Source organism: Drosophila santomea, chromosome 3R (assembly GCF_016746245.2).
Source record: "Drosophila santomea strain STO CAGO 1482 chromosome 3R, Prin_Dsan_1.1, whole genome shotgun sequence".
Taxonomy (NCBI): Eukaryota; Metazoa; Arthropoda; class Insecta; order Diptera; family Drosophilidae; genus Drosophila; species Drosophila santomea.
This window is the reverse complement of record NC_053019.2, coordinates 18774685-18791129: the sequence shown is the minus strand read 5'-3', so window position 1 is coordinate 18791129 and position 16445 is coordinate 18774685. Positions and strand designations below refer to the sequence as shown.

Below are 16445 nucleotides of genomic sequence, written 5' to 3'. Positions count from 1 at the left end.
TTTCCCAGCAGCAGCGCACAAAACATACAAAAAGCAAACAAACCAAATAAAATCACAAAAAAAAAAAGTGGAAGGCAGGCTATAAAAAATATTTCAAACACACATTGGAGTGGCATTAATTATGCGTAAATGAGCTTAATGCATCAATTAATCAAATCAAAGGCGGCAGTGGCCGCTGGGCAAAAATCGCGCCGAGTTTTCACGGCACTGCAGCCTGCAGGATCCCAGGCGCAGTTTCTCATCTCATCCTGGCGGCATCCTGGCGCTTTGTCGCGTTCCACAAAAGCGCGAACTCGCGGCAAACCGAACTCTCCATTAGCTCCACGTGGGTCACGTCCGCGTGCAGAATGATTGGAGTTCTGGTCGGTGGGGAATGATGGGGAGTGGTGGCGAGTGGTGTGGGATCGCAACTGAGCCTGGCCAATTATAGTTTCCGTTAAATAAAATATATTGCACTTTATTTCTCATTTTTTCGTCTATAATATATTTTATATATTTGCCATAGTTCTAGATTAGTTTCTGGTTTTTATCTAGTAGCTAAACTAAACTAATGCTACTGATATAGCACTTAATGTTTTTGAAACTCATGTAATTTATTGAGGAAAAAATTATATATTCAACTGGAAGTGGCAGAAATAGATATATAACTGATTGCGGTGTAAATTATTATATTATTTTTGTTTTTTAATTTAAAATAGTACGTGTTTAAACATTATTTAAATAATAAATTATTTAATTAACATAAATGGCAGTTGAAAAAAAATTCTTTTAAAATAAATTCAAATTCTTAATTTCGTATCACTAAGCAAACGACAGTCATAAGCCTTATAAAGCTTCTTTATTGCCATGGCGTTCAGAGTTTCACAGTAAGCACTTTAGTTCCAAGTTCCACACCTTAGTAGCTTTTGGTTGTTGTATAAGCTACATAAACACTGCACTTGGCAGCACTGGTTTTTGAATTTGAATTTTTAAATAACTTTTTCAGTTCTTCAATAATATAGAATATTATATAATAATAAAAAAAGGCAAGATAATTGAACAACAAAAGAATGTGCCAAATAGCAAGACGACGATACAACTGTAGAAACGATAAGATGAAAATCGCAGCCTTTAAAACGCTTCAAATTAAAGCCTGCAACTATTGCATTGATTTTAAAGTTAAAAAAATCTCTTTTTATTGATAATAAAGCAAAGTGAGCAAATTTCGCAGAAAAGTTTTTGACGAACTATAGCAGTTATATTTTTGCCCAAAGTGTGAATTTTATGTAAAAGCAAATGCAAAGTTTTCAATTAATTATCTGCTGAAGCTGCCAGCAATTTGAGCTTATAATGCTCGCAACTAAAACAGCTGCTGCTGCCCATCACAACGCCAGCGAACTGCCAGCATGTTGGCCAAAACAACGAAAAGAGTTTTTTTATTTATTTGCAAAAAAAATGAACAGACAACTTGCTGCAGACTGGGCTTAACGTCGAACTTCTGGTGGAAGCCCCATGCAACATAAAGAAACGCAAAGAGAGAACGCTATAGTCGAGTTCCCCGACTATCTGATACCCGTTACTCAGCTAGTGTAAGTGCGAAGAACAGTTTTTGGCGGTTTGTGGGCGTTAGAATGGGCGTGGCCAAAAGTTTTTTGGCGAATAGATAGAAATTTACAAGACTAATACAAAAATGAAAAAATATCAAAACATTTTTCTAAAGTGTGGGCGTAGCAGCTTTGGGCGGTTTGTGGGCGTTAGAGTGGGCGTGGCAAAAAGTTTTTTTGCAAATCGATAGAAATTTACAAGACCAATACAAAAATGAAAAAATATCAAAACATTTTTCAAAAATGTGGGCGTGGCAGTTTTGGGCGGTTTGTGGGCGTTAGAGTGGGCGTGGCAACATGAATCGACAAACTTGCGCTGCGTCTATGTCCCTGGAGTCTGTATACTTAATCTCAACTTTCTAGCTTTTGTAGTTCCTGAGATCTCGACGTTCATACGGACAGACGGACAGACGGACAGACGGACAGACGGACAGACAGACGGACGGACAGACGGACATGGCCAGATCGATTCGGCTACTGATCCTGATCAAGAATAAATATACTTTATATGGTCGGAAACGCTTCCTTCTGCCTGTTACATACTTTTCAACGAATCTAGTATACCCTTTTACTCTACGAGTAACGGGTATAAAAAGGGGGCACAGGACACACACAGGACCTTCGCTGGAGGCGCAATTACACACAACACTCACGCATGCGAAGTGACCACCAGAAGTAATTAATACGCAAGCACGCTTCCTTCCTTCCGCCCATCAGCTCGTCCTGTTCGTCCTGTTCGTCCTGTTCGATGGCCATTCGACTTTAGTTTGGTCGCTTGGCGTTTAAAGCGAAACTACGTGGGGGCGTTGACGTTTTTGATGAGCTGTACACCCCGCTTCCCCTAATCTACCACCAATTATCTTTATGGCGTCAGGCCACGCCCACTACGCCCCTCATCGGGTGTCTGAGTCCTTTGAGGTAGGCAAATCTGCGGAATCCAGGACGACGGCGCTTGGCAACGCGAAAAGTGCGTTAGGCAGTGTGTCTGCTGTCTCGGGACTTTTCGTGGTCTTTAAATCTGCTTCAAGGACCTGGCAGGATGTGTGACAGGATGTGCTTTACAAAAAAAAATAAACTTAATCAAATGAAGTAGCTAAAACAATGCAGTATTGCGAATTTGTTAATATCATCAGTCATGTAGTCACAAGCCAAATTATTGTCCCAATAATTTTAAATTTTTACAATATTACAACGCATTTGAATCGCTTTGCATCTTTATTTATTGAAATAACTCACAATGAAACAAAATCCGTTTTATGGTTTCGATGTCATTGTGAAAATGCACTCTAATGCCATTGATATGCCATTAATATAAAGTTGACATGAGGTTATTAATCTGACTGCATATATATAAATAAATTATTCGCTTTGCAGCATATTGTCACTTTGAATATACCTCAATAAGTAATATAATATATAATAATATATATATTTATATTTATTGGCCTGCTTTTGTTTTGCCCAGCAAGCAGCCAGTTGAGCTTCCATTTTAATTAGTTTTGGACCCGGCAAACATCATTTCCCTTTCCAAAGGACGAAAAACAAAGCTCTGTGGCCAGGACACTTTGAAGTGGCTCTCGCAGCTGGAATTCTATTAGTCCACCTGCCGGGCTCAGCTCAGTTCAGTTCACTACAGTTGTTCAGCTGCGATTGAATGCGATTTCTTGTAAATCTAACTTTGATATTTATGCGCCGTCATGCGGCGACAGGCAAACATCACTAATGACGACAGGAAGTCAACAGGCAGCAGACTGCTAGATAGCAAGGCAAGGCAAGTCAAGGCAAGGAAGAAAGTCAAGGCAAAAGGAGGCATGCCACTTTCTATTACTCTAATGCTATTAATATCACACCGGGAGGCAGTCGTAAATGCGACTGCGAACAGACGTTTGAGGCGCTCAGTACATATATTATACATATGTGTATAAGTAGTATGTATTGCATTATGCGGAAAACCCAATAAACCTATATAAACAAGCAGTGAAAGTCTGTTTGTTTTATTGTTGTAGAACTTTTTAATATATCTGAATTGCTAGCACACCAGCCTCTTATGCCATGGCTATAAACAAAGTGGCGCGGGGCAGATGGTTTGGGAAAGATGGCATGGGGAAGCATAAAACTTGGGGGTCGACTCGTATATCTGATGGGGCCTCGGCACTTTTATGTCCCACATGGCTGCAGTTAACCCCTGACCGAGAATGGATGCTCCATCCATCGCCAATGCAAAGGGAATTCCTCGAGTGGAGGCCCACTTGGAGTAGGCCCCATTATGCGATTGGCCTGCAGGGAGTCGTAGGATCGGCAGCAAAAGGACCCAGCCCAAGGACCTGAATGCCTCATATGCGATTAAAGCTAAGGCTTTGCGAACGCTAAGTTCAGCACTCATTCCAAATTTATATGGCTTTCAATGAAAGTAAAGGGGAAGTAAAGCGTTTAAGTGTAGAAGCCAGTGTTTAGCCTAACTTATCACAAATGGTCTCACTTTCACGAATTTATTATAAACGCTAGCATTTTTCGCACTATTAAATAAATAATTTAATTATAAAACATTTCAAATTGACTATTTATGGCTACGCGCTCGTTCAGCTCATCGTGTATGCGGCATCAATCAGGTGTGTAATTAGGTAATTAGCTATATTTAACGTCACCGCAGTGCCCTCCATCCTGTGACCCATCTCAAGCTCTAAATGCCACACGGCTGTCAGAAACAAATCACTTGCCACGCTCTGGGGCTAAAGTTCGCAACAAAAAACACGTGCAGACAGGCCGCCATTTGTATGTACCTAATTTCACAGGTGACCCTCGACTGAAAACCAGGTAAAGTGACATTTGGGTGCAGTCGTTTGCTGGGCAGAAATGGCCAATAGAAAAAATCTACAAAAAATCTGATTTACCAAATTGAGGCATTTGCCACTAACTAGATGAACATTAAATGTATTTGCCTTAAAGTTTCATGTTTTATGACGCAATTCGATTAATAATAGACAGGCCAAGGTAAATTGAAAATCCTCTATAGCTGAATTAATTCGCAATTAAAGAGCCCTGTCATTAGGCATCCGGCTTTGCAGTTCCTTAATTATGAAGCACAAGTGTAGAGTAAATTAGTAAGCTTATTAATTGGTAAATCCCACGACTCGTTTGCTTTGCCATAACAATAGTGCGTATTAAAGCAGCATAACTATATACAGCTTTGTGGAAAGCCGATCAGCTGGCATTTGATTTGAGCATCCTTCAGTGGAAAGTCACATGACAGCGGCATTAGGTACACTGAAAAGCACAAAGAAAATTCCATCGATGCCAAAGTAGCAGCTGTATACTTTCCCACCATTTTGCAGGCGAAAGTTCAAAACGGAAAGCTGTTGCATACATTCGTGCATACACTCAAGAACTTGCGAAACGGAAAACTGACAACGGAAAAGTAACAATGGAAACCCTTCGCTTTTCCCAGACTGCACTGGTCCCATTCATTTTCCGCAATACCGCTGCTCCTGTTGAATTCTTAACGGAGTCAAAAGAGTCAGTTGAATACGAGCTACATTTTGACCTTTGGCGGTTAGGATAATGAAAATATGAGTAAGAACCTCCGGCGAGGGGTAATCCATCCACAGTGAACATAAACCTGTCCAAATCCATGCACGATTAATTAAGAATCAGCTCTTTGCCCCGCAAACACCTCACATTTCCCTTTTTCCAACAAATAGCAGCGAGATTTCAGGGAAAAACTCAATTAAACCATGTACATATTTGCACCAAAATTTACTTGCGCACAGTTAGCTGCTTGCTAAAAGTGTAATTGGCAGCAAGATGATAAGACCGTCTGGTAATTAATTGATGTAATCAAATTAAATAAAGACATTTCACAATCCTGGCGTAATTAATTCATCACCATGTCTCCCACATTGGCAATGACACCACTGCTGAATTGCAAATTAATACTTAACTAAAACTCCACCTAATTCATTTCGATTCTGATTTAAGTGAGGAATTCATTTTCATTTGCACACCCAGAAAAATTATGAACTGTTTCCAGGGTAACCCATGTTCTAAGCAAGCTAAAATGATTACCTAAAAAGTCAGAACATGGACTTCTTTGTGGCCTTTTTGACGGGTGCAATTAAGTGCATTTTTGTAAAATTCGTTTTGCTGGTCTGGCAGTATTCAACCTGTCGTCTGAATATTTACAAAAGAATTTTCATTCCAGAAAGTTGTTCTTCAAAAGTTTTCGCTACACTTCTGAGCTCTTCTTCCATTTTTTTTTGTTCACAAGAAAGTTTAACTTGCGAATTACTGCAGAAGTCAGCTTCAAGTTTTTCGCAGTTGTCACACTTTTCGTGACCTTGTCACCCCATAAACTTTTTACATAGCATGCTTTTTAATATGGTAAGCTAATAATAAATAAATAATAAATAAAATCTACTTCAGCTAAAAATAACGTTCTTAGAAATGTTATCAATAGAAATTGCTGATCATATATATTTATTGAATAAAGCAAAATAGCTTTAACTTCACAATTAGCATGGAACTATTTAATGTGTCTCATTTTTAAATATGATTTCCGGGAAACTGAAGCTTTTCTCTGCATAAGTCTGCCACTTAACGCATTTTCGTTAATCATACGCTTCCACCAAAGCCGACTTCACAGCTTCGATGGGCGAAAAAAAGCATAATCCAGTCGATAATGGAGTGCTGGTACTTCGCATATTATTTATTTATGAATGTCTTCTGGCGCCCGAAAAGAAGAAAATAAACAGAAACGCAAATGGCGAGTTGGGGGCCAAAAAAAAATATATCAGTTTAAGCGTGCTATGTAAATTTGCTGTGTGGCAGGGATTTTCAAATAAAGCTCAACCAGTGGCAGATATAAAAGATTGCCAGCACGTGACAATATTACCAAAGGCGCACTGCCCCAAAAGCAAACAACACTGCCCTGCACAAATAAATCAATTCAACCTTCTGGCAAAACACTGCGGGGGGGGTGCTGTGAAAGAGGAAAAGTTAAAATTTATTTCAAAAAACCTGTAGAAGAATGCTACTGCTGCTATCGAAAGTCCAATCGGCTCACCTTTCACCTGCGCACCAAATTTCTTCTAATGCCGCACAAATTAGGCACAAGAGAACAGAAATTGACCTGAAATCGAATACAAGTCAACATAAATTCAATTTCCAACATTCCCTCAGCTCAAGGTCCTTAAGTTGCTAGGCAGATAAACCACCCTGTGCCCAAGCTGAGTTTCTCAGCTTCATGGGGCTTCCAAAGTTGAGTGTCAACAATTTGTGACCCATTTGTGAATGGACAACGTCACATTCCTGTCAATAAAGTGTATTAAATGTAAATTACAGATATAAAATCGAAACCCTTTATGATTGGCGTGGTTATGCCACCCAAATGTTCATTGAATTGTGCGCCAGTGGAGCGTTTCTCTGAACTTGGCACATCCGCAAGGGCATTCCATTGATTTCAGTGCATTGTATAGTTACTATTTTTTTATAAATTCACATAAAGCTTAAGGCTGTAGTTTTATTCCTCTAAGTCAGACGCTTAAATCGAAATTGTATGATTGTTAAGTAATCCTTTTACAATTTTAATTGTTTTCGCATGCTGAGCCAGAATGGTAAACTTTTCTCTTGCTATGCTTCATATAAAAACACAGCATCAGTTTTATTCGAAACTTTCACACGAAATTGTCTTGAGATGTTTGTGTGTGTGTGTGTGTGTTGGTGTAGGGTGTGTGTGTGTGTGTGCACTAAGTGTTTACTGTTTGTCGAGTAGTTAGTTTGAAAGCAAATATTTGCGAGGCTTCTGTTTGCTGTTCCTGTAGCAGCATTACGTATACGCCACGTGGCACGCGCAACGTTAAGCACGCTTACATCAGGCCAGCATTTTCATTGACATCGCATCCATTGGCGTAAACTGCACGGCTGGTTACTCGCATTCGATTATCGATGCTGTGCAATACTCAGGAGACAGGTACCTCAGCTCCCAGCCCAGTTTATGTGGCAACTAGCTAAAGTTCAGACAATTGGTGCCACTGGCAACACGAATATCTCTACTTTTCAAGCTTAATATCAGCGGGTCTTCCTTTATTTTCAAACAGCTTAGGAACCGAAGCAACTGAAAATGTAAGAAAACATTTTACAAACCGAAGCAACTGAAAATGTAAAGCTTATTTTGGGCAGAATGAGGAAGCCCATTTTCACAAGCAGACAGCTTGCCATGAAATGCTTATATAGTCGAGCCCTCGATTATTAAAATGTGAAATGGGTGACTCTTTTATTTCGCCAAACGCAATTATAGCATTCTTCACTCTTTTTTCGCAGTATTAAATAATTTATACATTTCATGTTTCTCCACGTGTACGTGGGGGCAACAAAAACGGAATATAAAGCGCTCATTTTTTCATTTTTTTTTTTTATTTTCCTGCATCAGATGGTGCTCTGTGCACTCGAAACCATCGCAGTCATCGAATTTGCGGAGAGACTGGGGTGAACGATTGTGAATGCTTTTAGCTAAATGATGTCGTACATAGCGAAGTAAGTAGGAAATGGATTGATCGATATTATGTGTGCTATTTTAATTCAATATTCAGACTTTATTGTTAAAGCCTTTAATAGAGATCCACATTGCAATGCTGACACCTGCCATTGACGACGGTGTTACCACCCCGCCGGTAAATGGTGCCACCTCCACCGCCCCTGCCATCATTTCCACGGGAAATCACCACATTACCATCGCCGGGGGATGAGGAGAAACTGCGATACTCCTGGCCATCCAGATAGACGGGTTCGCCATTCGGATTGGGACCTTTTCGAGTAATTATTCATTGAGTTGTCTAATTGCCACAAGCAGCTGGCAAAACAATCGCCACTACTTACAAGTCAGACAGACGCCGTTCACCACCACAGTGCCGGGATGAGCTGGAAATGATGAGCAAATGGGATCGGTGTGAGTGCGTATCAATTAGCGTCGGTGGCAATCCCGTCCAGCTTACCGCCGATCAGAGCCGGAATCAAAGCCAACGGTAGCAGCACACACGTCAGGTACTTCATATTACAGTCGATAGTTGACCGGAACGACTCTCAAGCTGAAGCTTTTATAGGCCGGCACTTAGTTCAATTCGTATCAAAATCAATTTGCATAAGCCTGAGTGCTAAAAAGCTGCTTTCGATTTCGTAATTTTCCCAGAATGCTATCAATTCGCATTCGTTGGGGTTTTCCGCATACGGTTTGGATGCAGCTCGACGTAGTTGATTTGCTTGAGCTTCTTCAAAGAAATTTATGGCAGTCACGCCCCAAAAAGTCGTTTTACAATTATAACCAGATGTAAACATGAATGGCAAGCGATTCCAGAGAATCGCAACCCATTAAATGTATCCATACAACTACGGAAAACTGGTTTCAGCCCCAAAAGTCGTGACTCGTGAGTGGAACGTAGAACGTACAAAGCTAACAAAGTATCTTTAAAATATAAGATATTTAATAAGAAGTAAAACATGCTTTAATAGAACTGAATTATGGATGCTTTAATCGGAATTCGAAAGAAACATATTAGTTTAAATATTAGTTATAAGGATTTGTTAATTTTTATAAGTAGGGTATCTAGAGAGCACAACGACTGACCTTTTGATGCGCTACTGATTGTTTTTGAAACCCTTCCGTGGGCAATTCCCTGAGATTAATACTTACGTAGTGGTTTGTTTGCACAGCAAAAGTTCTCTTCAGCGATAAGGTCTGTTTGGGTTCAAATTCAAATTCAATTTCAAATTCTAACTCAGAATCGGGAATCGGAATGGGAATCAGAATCAGAATCGGTGAGTGCATCGTATATAAGCTGCTGTTGCGGTTCGTACCTGGTCCAGACCAGTTCGACGTTCCAATAGACCAGCCACAATGAGATACCTGGCGGCATTTGCGATTCTCGCTTTTTTTGCACTGACTTTCACGGAGGCGGCTGTTTACATTGGCGGCGGTTGCTACGACTGTAAGTCAATGCTCATTAATTTTTCACCAATTTTTCCAAACAATTGTTCAGCGATTTTCTTTGCCCCCATATCAGGCATAAGTTTATACAACATTTTCACATTTTCATAAGCGAAAATTTATGTAAACGTGCTATTTGTGAATTTATTGACGTATTTCTTGGGATTGGCTTAAGCTTTTAATTTCTATGGTGCATAGTACATTTTCTAGTTTACATAAGCGATGCAGTGGCTATCGCGCAATTAGGTAACAACTAAACAGCGAACTGATTGAAATAACACTTCTAGGTAATCCGCCCGGAGGCCAGGGACCCGGAGTCTACACAGGTGTCAACGGAGGACGCGGAGGAGGAGGTGGAGGTGGATACAACGGAGGAGGAGGTGGATACAACGGCGGCGGCGGAGGAGGAGGTGGCCGTCGTCCAGTATATTCGGGCAACTTTGGACCCGGCTATAGCAACGGCGGAGGAGGAGGAGGTGGTGGAGGTGGCTACGGAGGAGGGGATGGTTACGATGATGGCGGTCTTACGCAGATTATACGCGGCTGAGATTATAATCTCGAAGCTTTGCTAGCGCTAGGAGCGCAGAGCAAGCATCTTCAGAAACTAAGATTACATAGACTTAAATAAAACCAACATACATATATATTTTATATTGTGTATATATTGTATATATATAGACTACTTTTATATATCTACAAAAGCATGAAGTCGCTTTTGTTTAGTTTCAGGCAGATAGCTTCCAAACAGAGGGACTAGTTTAAGAAAAACTAATGCTTAAAGTTACAATTAGTATTCATTGCAAGTGTATTGCTTTTTCTGTCAAAATTGCACATCTAAATATAAATGCTCTACAATTACTAAGTTCAGACGTATATTAAAGAGTAGAAACTGTTCACGAGTAATGATTACTACTAAAGTCATGAAACCGCCTGTGCCGTTCGGTTGAAGAAGTCAAAGTCCTGTAAAAGGAAATAATTCATAAGCTGTTCAAAGTTTCAGCCATCATCAACTTGCCAGTCTTAAGTCTTAATTAAAGGACTCTCCCTTGCTAAATATGCAGCGGCATCGAATTTCCAAAAAGTTGGACCAAAGGAGCCGCTCGGTGAATCCGCAACCACTTAATTGATACAATTACCAGTTCGATTTTTGTTCGTTCGGCGGCTTTGGTGAGCCAAGCTAAAGCAAACGAGCCGGAATCAAATTTGGGTTCATTAAGTGTAATTATCGGTATCATAGTATGCATTAAGTTAAACAGTTTCTAGTAACTCTTTGTGCTGCTTAAGTTAGACTTTCTTTTTTTAATGTTGCGTGTATACTATAAAAAAAAAAAATTATTGTAGAACTTTAAGATTATCAGTAACGATAATAGCCATTTCAAAGTGCATACGATAAAGATTTTATAATTTAAAGTCTGTGGATTTAGGCATTTTTAGAAAATACATACATCAGTTACCTAACTTCGATTTTTGAAAGGGGGAAACAACACATTGGGCCTGTATAAATCTCCTAAGAAAAAATACTTACCTTAAAACTTGTAACTATATGATCAAATCGAATACAGGATTCGTTTGTTAAATACTTTGGAATTTTTACCATTTATGGGAATCATATTAAGGTGAAAATTCCAAACAATTTTCGTGCTGAATATTTCTGCAATTTCTTCCTTCGATGAATCTTCTGTTGCGCTTATACCCAATACTCACAATGCAAAGAGTATACTAGATTCGTTAATAGGTAGAAGGATGTGTTTCCAGGAAGTGTTGATCAGGATTACCCTCAGGCCGATGGCAGGATTCGCGATGCGGTTTCTCCCCCGGATGTGGGAAATTTTAAGATATTGCTGAGGTTGCCCAAAGCATTTTGCCTCCTTGGAAATAAATATTTGCAGTGCGCTTCATAAAACCCCTTTTTCCTGCTAATATGAAAAGATTTCTCTTTGACAAGCACTTTTTCAATTACTTACTAAAGCGAGTAGCTTACAAAGAAGCACCACAAGTTATGTAGGTGCAAAATTCGCTGCTCTATGCAACAGCAATTGAGATTCGCAGTGACGGGTCCTTTGGGGGGCAGGTAATGGGTGCATAGCCATTAGCGTTCAATTTCCATGCTCCAAGGTAAAAACTAGGAGTGCTGCAAAATTAACCTGAAACAGCCACCCACTTTCTATGCGAACACGAGCCGCTCTTGGAAGGGTGAACTTTGGGTTCTATATGGCAAAGTTTGCTGCAATACGCAGATGCATAGCGGCGAACATTAAAAAAATGCATTGAATATATAACAAACTTTTAGGCTGGCGGTGTGATTTCTGCCCTGAAGTTATTAGTTTTCTATAAACTAGTTAACTTTTGAATAATTACGCCTTATTATAGTTAAATATTTGAAACGGTTTACAATTCCGTACTTTAATATTTGAGCAAATCCTTTGTATCTTCTACCCTTTGCATATATATTGTGCATTTTGAAGTTCGATTCGAGTTTTCATTTTACGAATTTCTGCGTCAGCTGTTTGCTGGGTTATTGAAATACTTTGCAGTACTGTATCTCTGTGCCATCGTCGATATTTGGTGTCAGCAGCATTCTTATTGTACCTCCCACCTGCGGTTGGTTCCGCAAAATCCGTGCAAAATACAATTTTCGTGGGTAACCAGGACTGGGGTTCAAGCACCAGGTAAGACAGGTGACACAGCGTTGTGAGGGGCCTTGAACAGTAAAACCACAGAATGAGTACAACGTGAATATTCCTTTATTTAAAATATGCATTTAAGTTAGCTTAGCATACGGAAAACGCAAAAAACAGTGCCGCTATCCGACCCAGTAACCCGCCCGCCCAGCAATCTCGTACCCAAAAACGACACCGGAAAATTCACAGACACGTAGAGATGAAGTTTTTTTTTTTTTCTTCTTATCGTTGGGTCACTAAAGGGAGCTCAAATGCTTGGCATTCTCGTTGGGACAACTACAAAACCCAAAAGAAAAGAACCAACAAAAAGCAAAAAAATGAACCAATAAGAACTAAGAAAACGCAAACTCGGACCACAACCGCAGCCGCAACATCACATCGCACTAGTAAACTATGCAGATTGGCCGCACATCGATTTACGTCCAAGTCCCCTGCGCCACCAGCCGCATCAGGAGCAGCATCATCGGTGTCGCCATCGCCAGGCGGAAGCCCATCCAATGCCACTGGGCCAATGCCAGGCCGGAGTCGTGGGCGCAGATGTTCTGGAGGACGGCACAGTTCCTGAAGTGCTTCTCATCGGACAGCATTTTGGCCGTCTCGCGGGCAAACTCCGCCGAGTTCTTGTAGCACTTGTAGCGGGCACTGTTGTAGATGCAGTTCTCGTACGCGTAGCGGGCACTGTGAAATGTTGATGTACCAGAAACTTGAAACTTGATTGATATCGATTCTCGGGAACAACATGTCATTCAGTTGCCTTGGCCGCAGCCCAATTGGTTGGTAATCGAAAAAAGTGCTCACTTGGTTCAAAGGAAAACTGTGCAATACCAAAGGCCGTTAAAAGTCTGTTAATAGCACAGAGCAAAGCAAGAGATGTTCTATTGTTAACTCAAGATTGCTGGCTATTAACCATTAGCCAATTTATATGGCCTAGCTACAAAGTAAATTGCTGTACAATATTCACTAGAAATATTAAATGAAATGTAGCAAAGAATTCGGGATGCTGCATAGCACTTGAATCTTCAAAAGTGGATACATCTTCAGCTTTCTCTGTCTACATTTTAAAGACCTTCTTAATCAAAATAATAAAAAAATTTAAGATGACACTTGACTAAAAGTGTTGTAGATTTTTTGTTGAGAATATTGACATATTTGAAAGCATTTTGTTTGGAAAACAGAAACATAGAATGATGGCATGTCTGATGATATTAAGTCAAGCATACCAGCAGAATTCAAGGAACTTTTCGCTGGCGTTGCGCCTCTCATCGTGCACCTCCTCGCTAAGGATGTTCTCGAACTCGGACGTGCAGGTGACCCAGTCCAGTTGGATGTACGCAAAGCAGTCCTTGTGCCTCAGATAGTCTGCAAACAGGCGGGAAAGTGTGCTTCAAATTCATGTATAAATAACGCTCCTTTTGCTTGTGCACTTTAATGCTTGTCAAGTTTGTTATTTGGTTTTTTTTTGTTTTTTTTTGGGTCCATTGTTTTGGTGGCCTTTGCGGGGGGCCTTTGTCCTTAATCTGCGGGATTTTGTGTACTGTGAGATACTGCGTGTGTTGCCGACACCCAAACGCCTGTGGGTATCCTTTGTTTTTCGTTTGTTTGCATGTGTGCCAACTTGGCAAATTGATTTTCGAGCGTTTTGAAAGCGAAAACCTCTTAAATTTCGCCATAAACTTACCCCGCTGAAAGTCGGCGTCGCCGCAGAACTTGTAGAAAAATCGCCGTGCGCCCTCCACATTATTCTTAAACGTGCCCAGCTTTCGATCGTCCAGGCAACGCTTGGAGTAAGTATCGAAGCACCTCATGCCACGGTTGAATATGCTGCAATGTGTAATTCGATTTCAGACAGGGACAATCGAGTGAGGTCTAATTGAGTGCCACTCATGTTGCCGGTGCCGGTGCCACAGCTAATTTATGTACATACTATATATATGAATAAAATGTCTCCCACGTACATACTATAATTTTATGAAATTACCCTAAATTTAATTATCTAAATAATGAAGTCTATGTTTCACAAAACTGCAATACATTTCTTCTATTGTTTATCAGAAGTTTTATATTGCTTTCCGATGACCTGATTAAATTCATAAAATATAAAGCCCATTACGGAACTGTTTCTTATTATTATTTACTACAAAATGCCTGCCATTCTTGTAATAAATATATATATTTATTGAACTAAACTATAATTCTAGTCTGTAGTATTCTAGTCAAGTTTTCTGCCCAAGGCGAATAATTAAATGACACTGCATTTGAATTCAATTTGCGCGCTTTGCAATGCACAAAATGCAATTAACCATTCACTTTGAATGCAATATTTATGGAAAACACTAATGGTAAAGAGAAACTACCAAAATTTAAATACGGGTGCTTTGATTATAATCGAAGGTCACTAGGAATTCCAATTAGTGAACTTATGACCCACTAATGACAAATGCAGCTTATTAATTCGCCATTTGAAGTCGGAATAATTAATTTTCGTCGCGGTTTTCAATGTTCTTAGCCAAGTCGCGGTTTTAGGTGTTTCCGTGCGGTTGCTATTATGAAATGCTTTCAAAGAAACTAATAACGTATAGTAATATACTGTAGTGACTTCTACGTAAATCTGCTGTCACTCGAGAAATTATATACAAGCACCCAACTTTGCCCATTGAAGGCCTATTATTTCCAAAAGTCTTTAATTTATTTTTGGCACTTTGAGCCGGCATAATTAATCATCTCCTTGGAGGGGCAGACAAAAAAGGCTTGTCTTAATGGAATTCCCTGTAGAACTTGTGCGCCCTGTGGCAACAGAGAAATATGAATAAATTCCCTAAATGGGGCACAATCAATAACGAATATTCCCTTTTTTGTTTGCACTCGTTATTGCAAATCGCTGCCTACTTGCACTTGGCGGTGATCTCCTTTTTGCTGATGACGATTTTCGTGTTCTGCAGGAAGTCCATTAGATGCGGCGGCAGATCCTTGAAGCACTCGTCCACCATTTTCTGCGTGCTGCCGCACTCCTCGCCCGTGGCCACCGTCGTCTCCGACATATTCTCCTCGTTTTGGGCCAGGACCACGGTGACCAAGTGGAGCAAGACGACAAAGTAAATTAAAATCACACTGCCCTGTGAGCTTCTCACGCACATCCTCGCAGGACACTTGTTGCCACAAATCGTCTGATGGAATACTGAGTGTTCCGTTTCTCCGTTATGCTGGGCAAACGAACCGCACGAAAGTTAACACCGCACTGAAGCGACCAACCGCAAGGAAATCCTATAAAAGGGATTTCCAAATCAGGACCTCTGTTAAGTCGCTGTTAATCCAATGTTAAGTGCAACGCATGCGCCGTGTCGTTGCCAGCACGTGCATCGTCCTTTGTTTACCATACAAAGACAGGCGACTTTATAACAGGTAGACAGACCCACCGCCACAGATGAGATGGAGCTCGGCATAAATTAGCGTCCGCTTCACCGATGCCAGGTGTGGATGGAAGTGGCAGTGCTCCCCTCAGGATGAGTTTAAGTGATTGATTGTCCCGAATCGTTGCTGGATGCGTTGGCATACCCGGCCACACAATGCACACTGGTTTTAAGTTAATTAAGTTCTCCTTCGGGTGTAGTATTTCACAATTGGAATATACAGAAATGGGATGCCAAGGCCAGGTTTCGTATTGTTTTGAATTCGGCAAGTACAATAAAAAAATCGAATACGGCTTCTCTTAGTCCCACATCCACACAGTAGGATGTATAATTAGAGCTTTGGACTTATGACACGCTTCCTTTGATATTTGTTTTCATTGAAATTTAAATTCATTGCCTTACTTTACGTTGAACTTCTTATGATATAAGCCAACAGCTGAATTGGAGTTCTCATAAAGTGCTACTCTTTATTAAAGGACCTTTGAATAGTCTCTTTAAGTGTATGCCAATACTAAGCATTCATTTAAATCTGCCGCAATATTTTATTCATATGCCGCTAGCTTTCACACACTTAAATCAGTCAATGTCAATAAGTTACTGGGCCAACGAGCAACAGGCACCCAAAAAGCACTGGACTTTAATTATTCAGCATGCAAAACTTTCGAAAATAATGTAATTAATGCGAATCGAATCATATTGTTTGATGGTTTCCGATAAAAATCATGTTGTGAATGCGAAAAGCTTTCTGTATTCGGCATTAAAAGGACATTATTTTGTTTGAGCACGTCGAAATGAAAAC

At 40.2% G+C, this 16445-nt stretch overlaps 3 protein-coding genes across 3 annotated transcripts; 1 reads left to right on the top strand and 2 right to left on the bottom strand.

Moving 5' to 3' along the window:
• Window positions 1–8127: 8127 nt before the first annotated feature.
• LOC120452057 (bomanin Bicipital 1) lies at window positions 8128–8686 on the bottom strand. The gene is made up of 3 exons (XM_039636119.1): window positions 8570–8686; window positions 8454–8495; window positions 8128–8382 (listed from the first exon to the last, which is right to left on the bottom strand). Exons 1-3 carry the CDS (start codon window positions 8625–8627, stop codon window positions 8186–8188), a joined length of 297 nt encoding a protein of 98 aa, XP_039492053.1. The 5' UTR covers window positions 8628–8686; the 3' UTR covers window positions 8128–8185.
• Window positions 8687–9402: 716 nt separating this feature from the next.
• LOC120454044 (glycine-rich cell wall structural protein) lies at window positions 9403–10204 on the top strand. Its single transcript, XM_039639038.2, has 2 exons — window positions 9403–9559; window positions 9846–10204. Exons 1-2 carry the CDS (start codon window positions 9469–9471, stop codon window positions 10103–10105), a joined length of 351 nt encoding a protein of 116 aa, XP_039494972.1. The 5' UTR covers window positions 9403–9468; the 3' UTR covers window positions 10106–10204.
• Window positions 10205–12311: 2107 nt separating this feature from the next.
• Window positions 12312–15613, bottom strand: LOC120451882. The gene is made up of 4 exons (XM_039635889.2): window positions 15126–15613; window positions 13918–14060; window positions 13460–13598; window positions 12312–12917 (listed from the first exon to the last, which is right to left on the bottom strand). Exons 1-4 carry the CDS (start codon window positions 15371–15373, stop codon window positions 12656–12658), a joined length of 792 nt encoding a protein of 263 aa, XP_039491823.1. The 5' UTR covers window positions 15374–15613; the 3' UTR covers window positions 12312–12655.
• Window positions 15614–16445: the final 832 nt, after the last annotated feature.

Excerpts from the sequence above, each read along its gene's own strand:
- LOC120454044 (XM_039639038.2), top strand. The coding sequence starts at position 9,469 with ATGAGATACCTGGCGGCATTTGCGATTCTCGCTTTTTTTGCACTGACT. Across the intron at positions 9,560-9,845 it reads TGGCGGCGGTTGCTACGACT|GTAATCCGCCCGGAGGCCAG; the intron begins GTAAGTCAATGC and ends TAACACTTCTAG.
- LOC120452057 (XM_039636119.1), bottom strand. The coding sequence starts at position 8,627 with ATGAAGTACCTGACGTGTGTGCTGCTACCGTTGGCTTTGATTCCGGCT. Across the intron at positions 8,496-8,569 it reads GATTCCGGCTCTGATCGGCG|CTCATCCCGGCACTGTGGTG; the intron begins GTAAGCTGGACG and ends CATCATTTCCAG. Across the intron at positions 8,383-8,453 it reads GAACGGCGTCTGTCTGACTT|GTCCCAATCCGAATGGCGAA; the intron begins GTAAGTAGTGGC and ends TTACTCGAAAAG.
- LOC120451882 (XM_039635889.2), bottom strand. The coding sequence starts at position 15,373 with ATGTGCGTGAGAAGCTCACAGGGCAGTGTGATTTTAATTTACTTTGTC. Across the intron at positions 14,061-15,125 it reads GAGATCACCGCCAAGTGCAA|CATATTCAACCGTGGCATGA; the intron begins GTAGGCAGCGAT and ends TACACATTGCAG. Across the intron at positions 13,599-13,917 it reads CGACGCCGACTTTCAGCGGG|ACTATCTGAGGCACAAGGAC; the intron begins GTAAGTTTATGG and ends GCCTGTTTGCAG.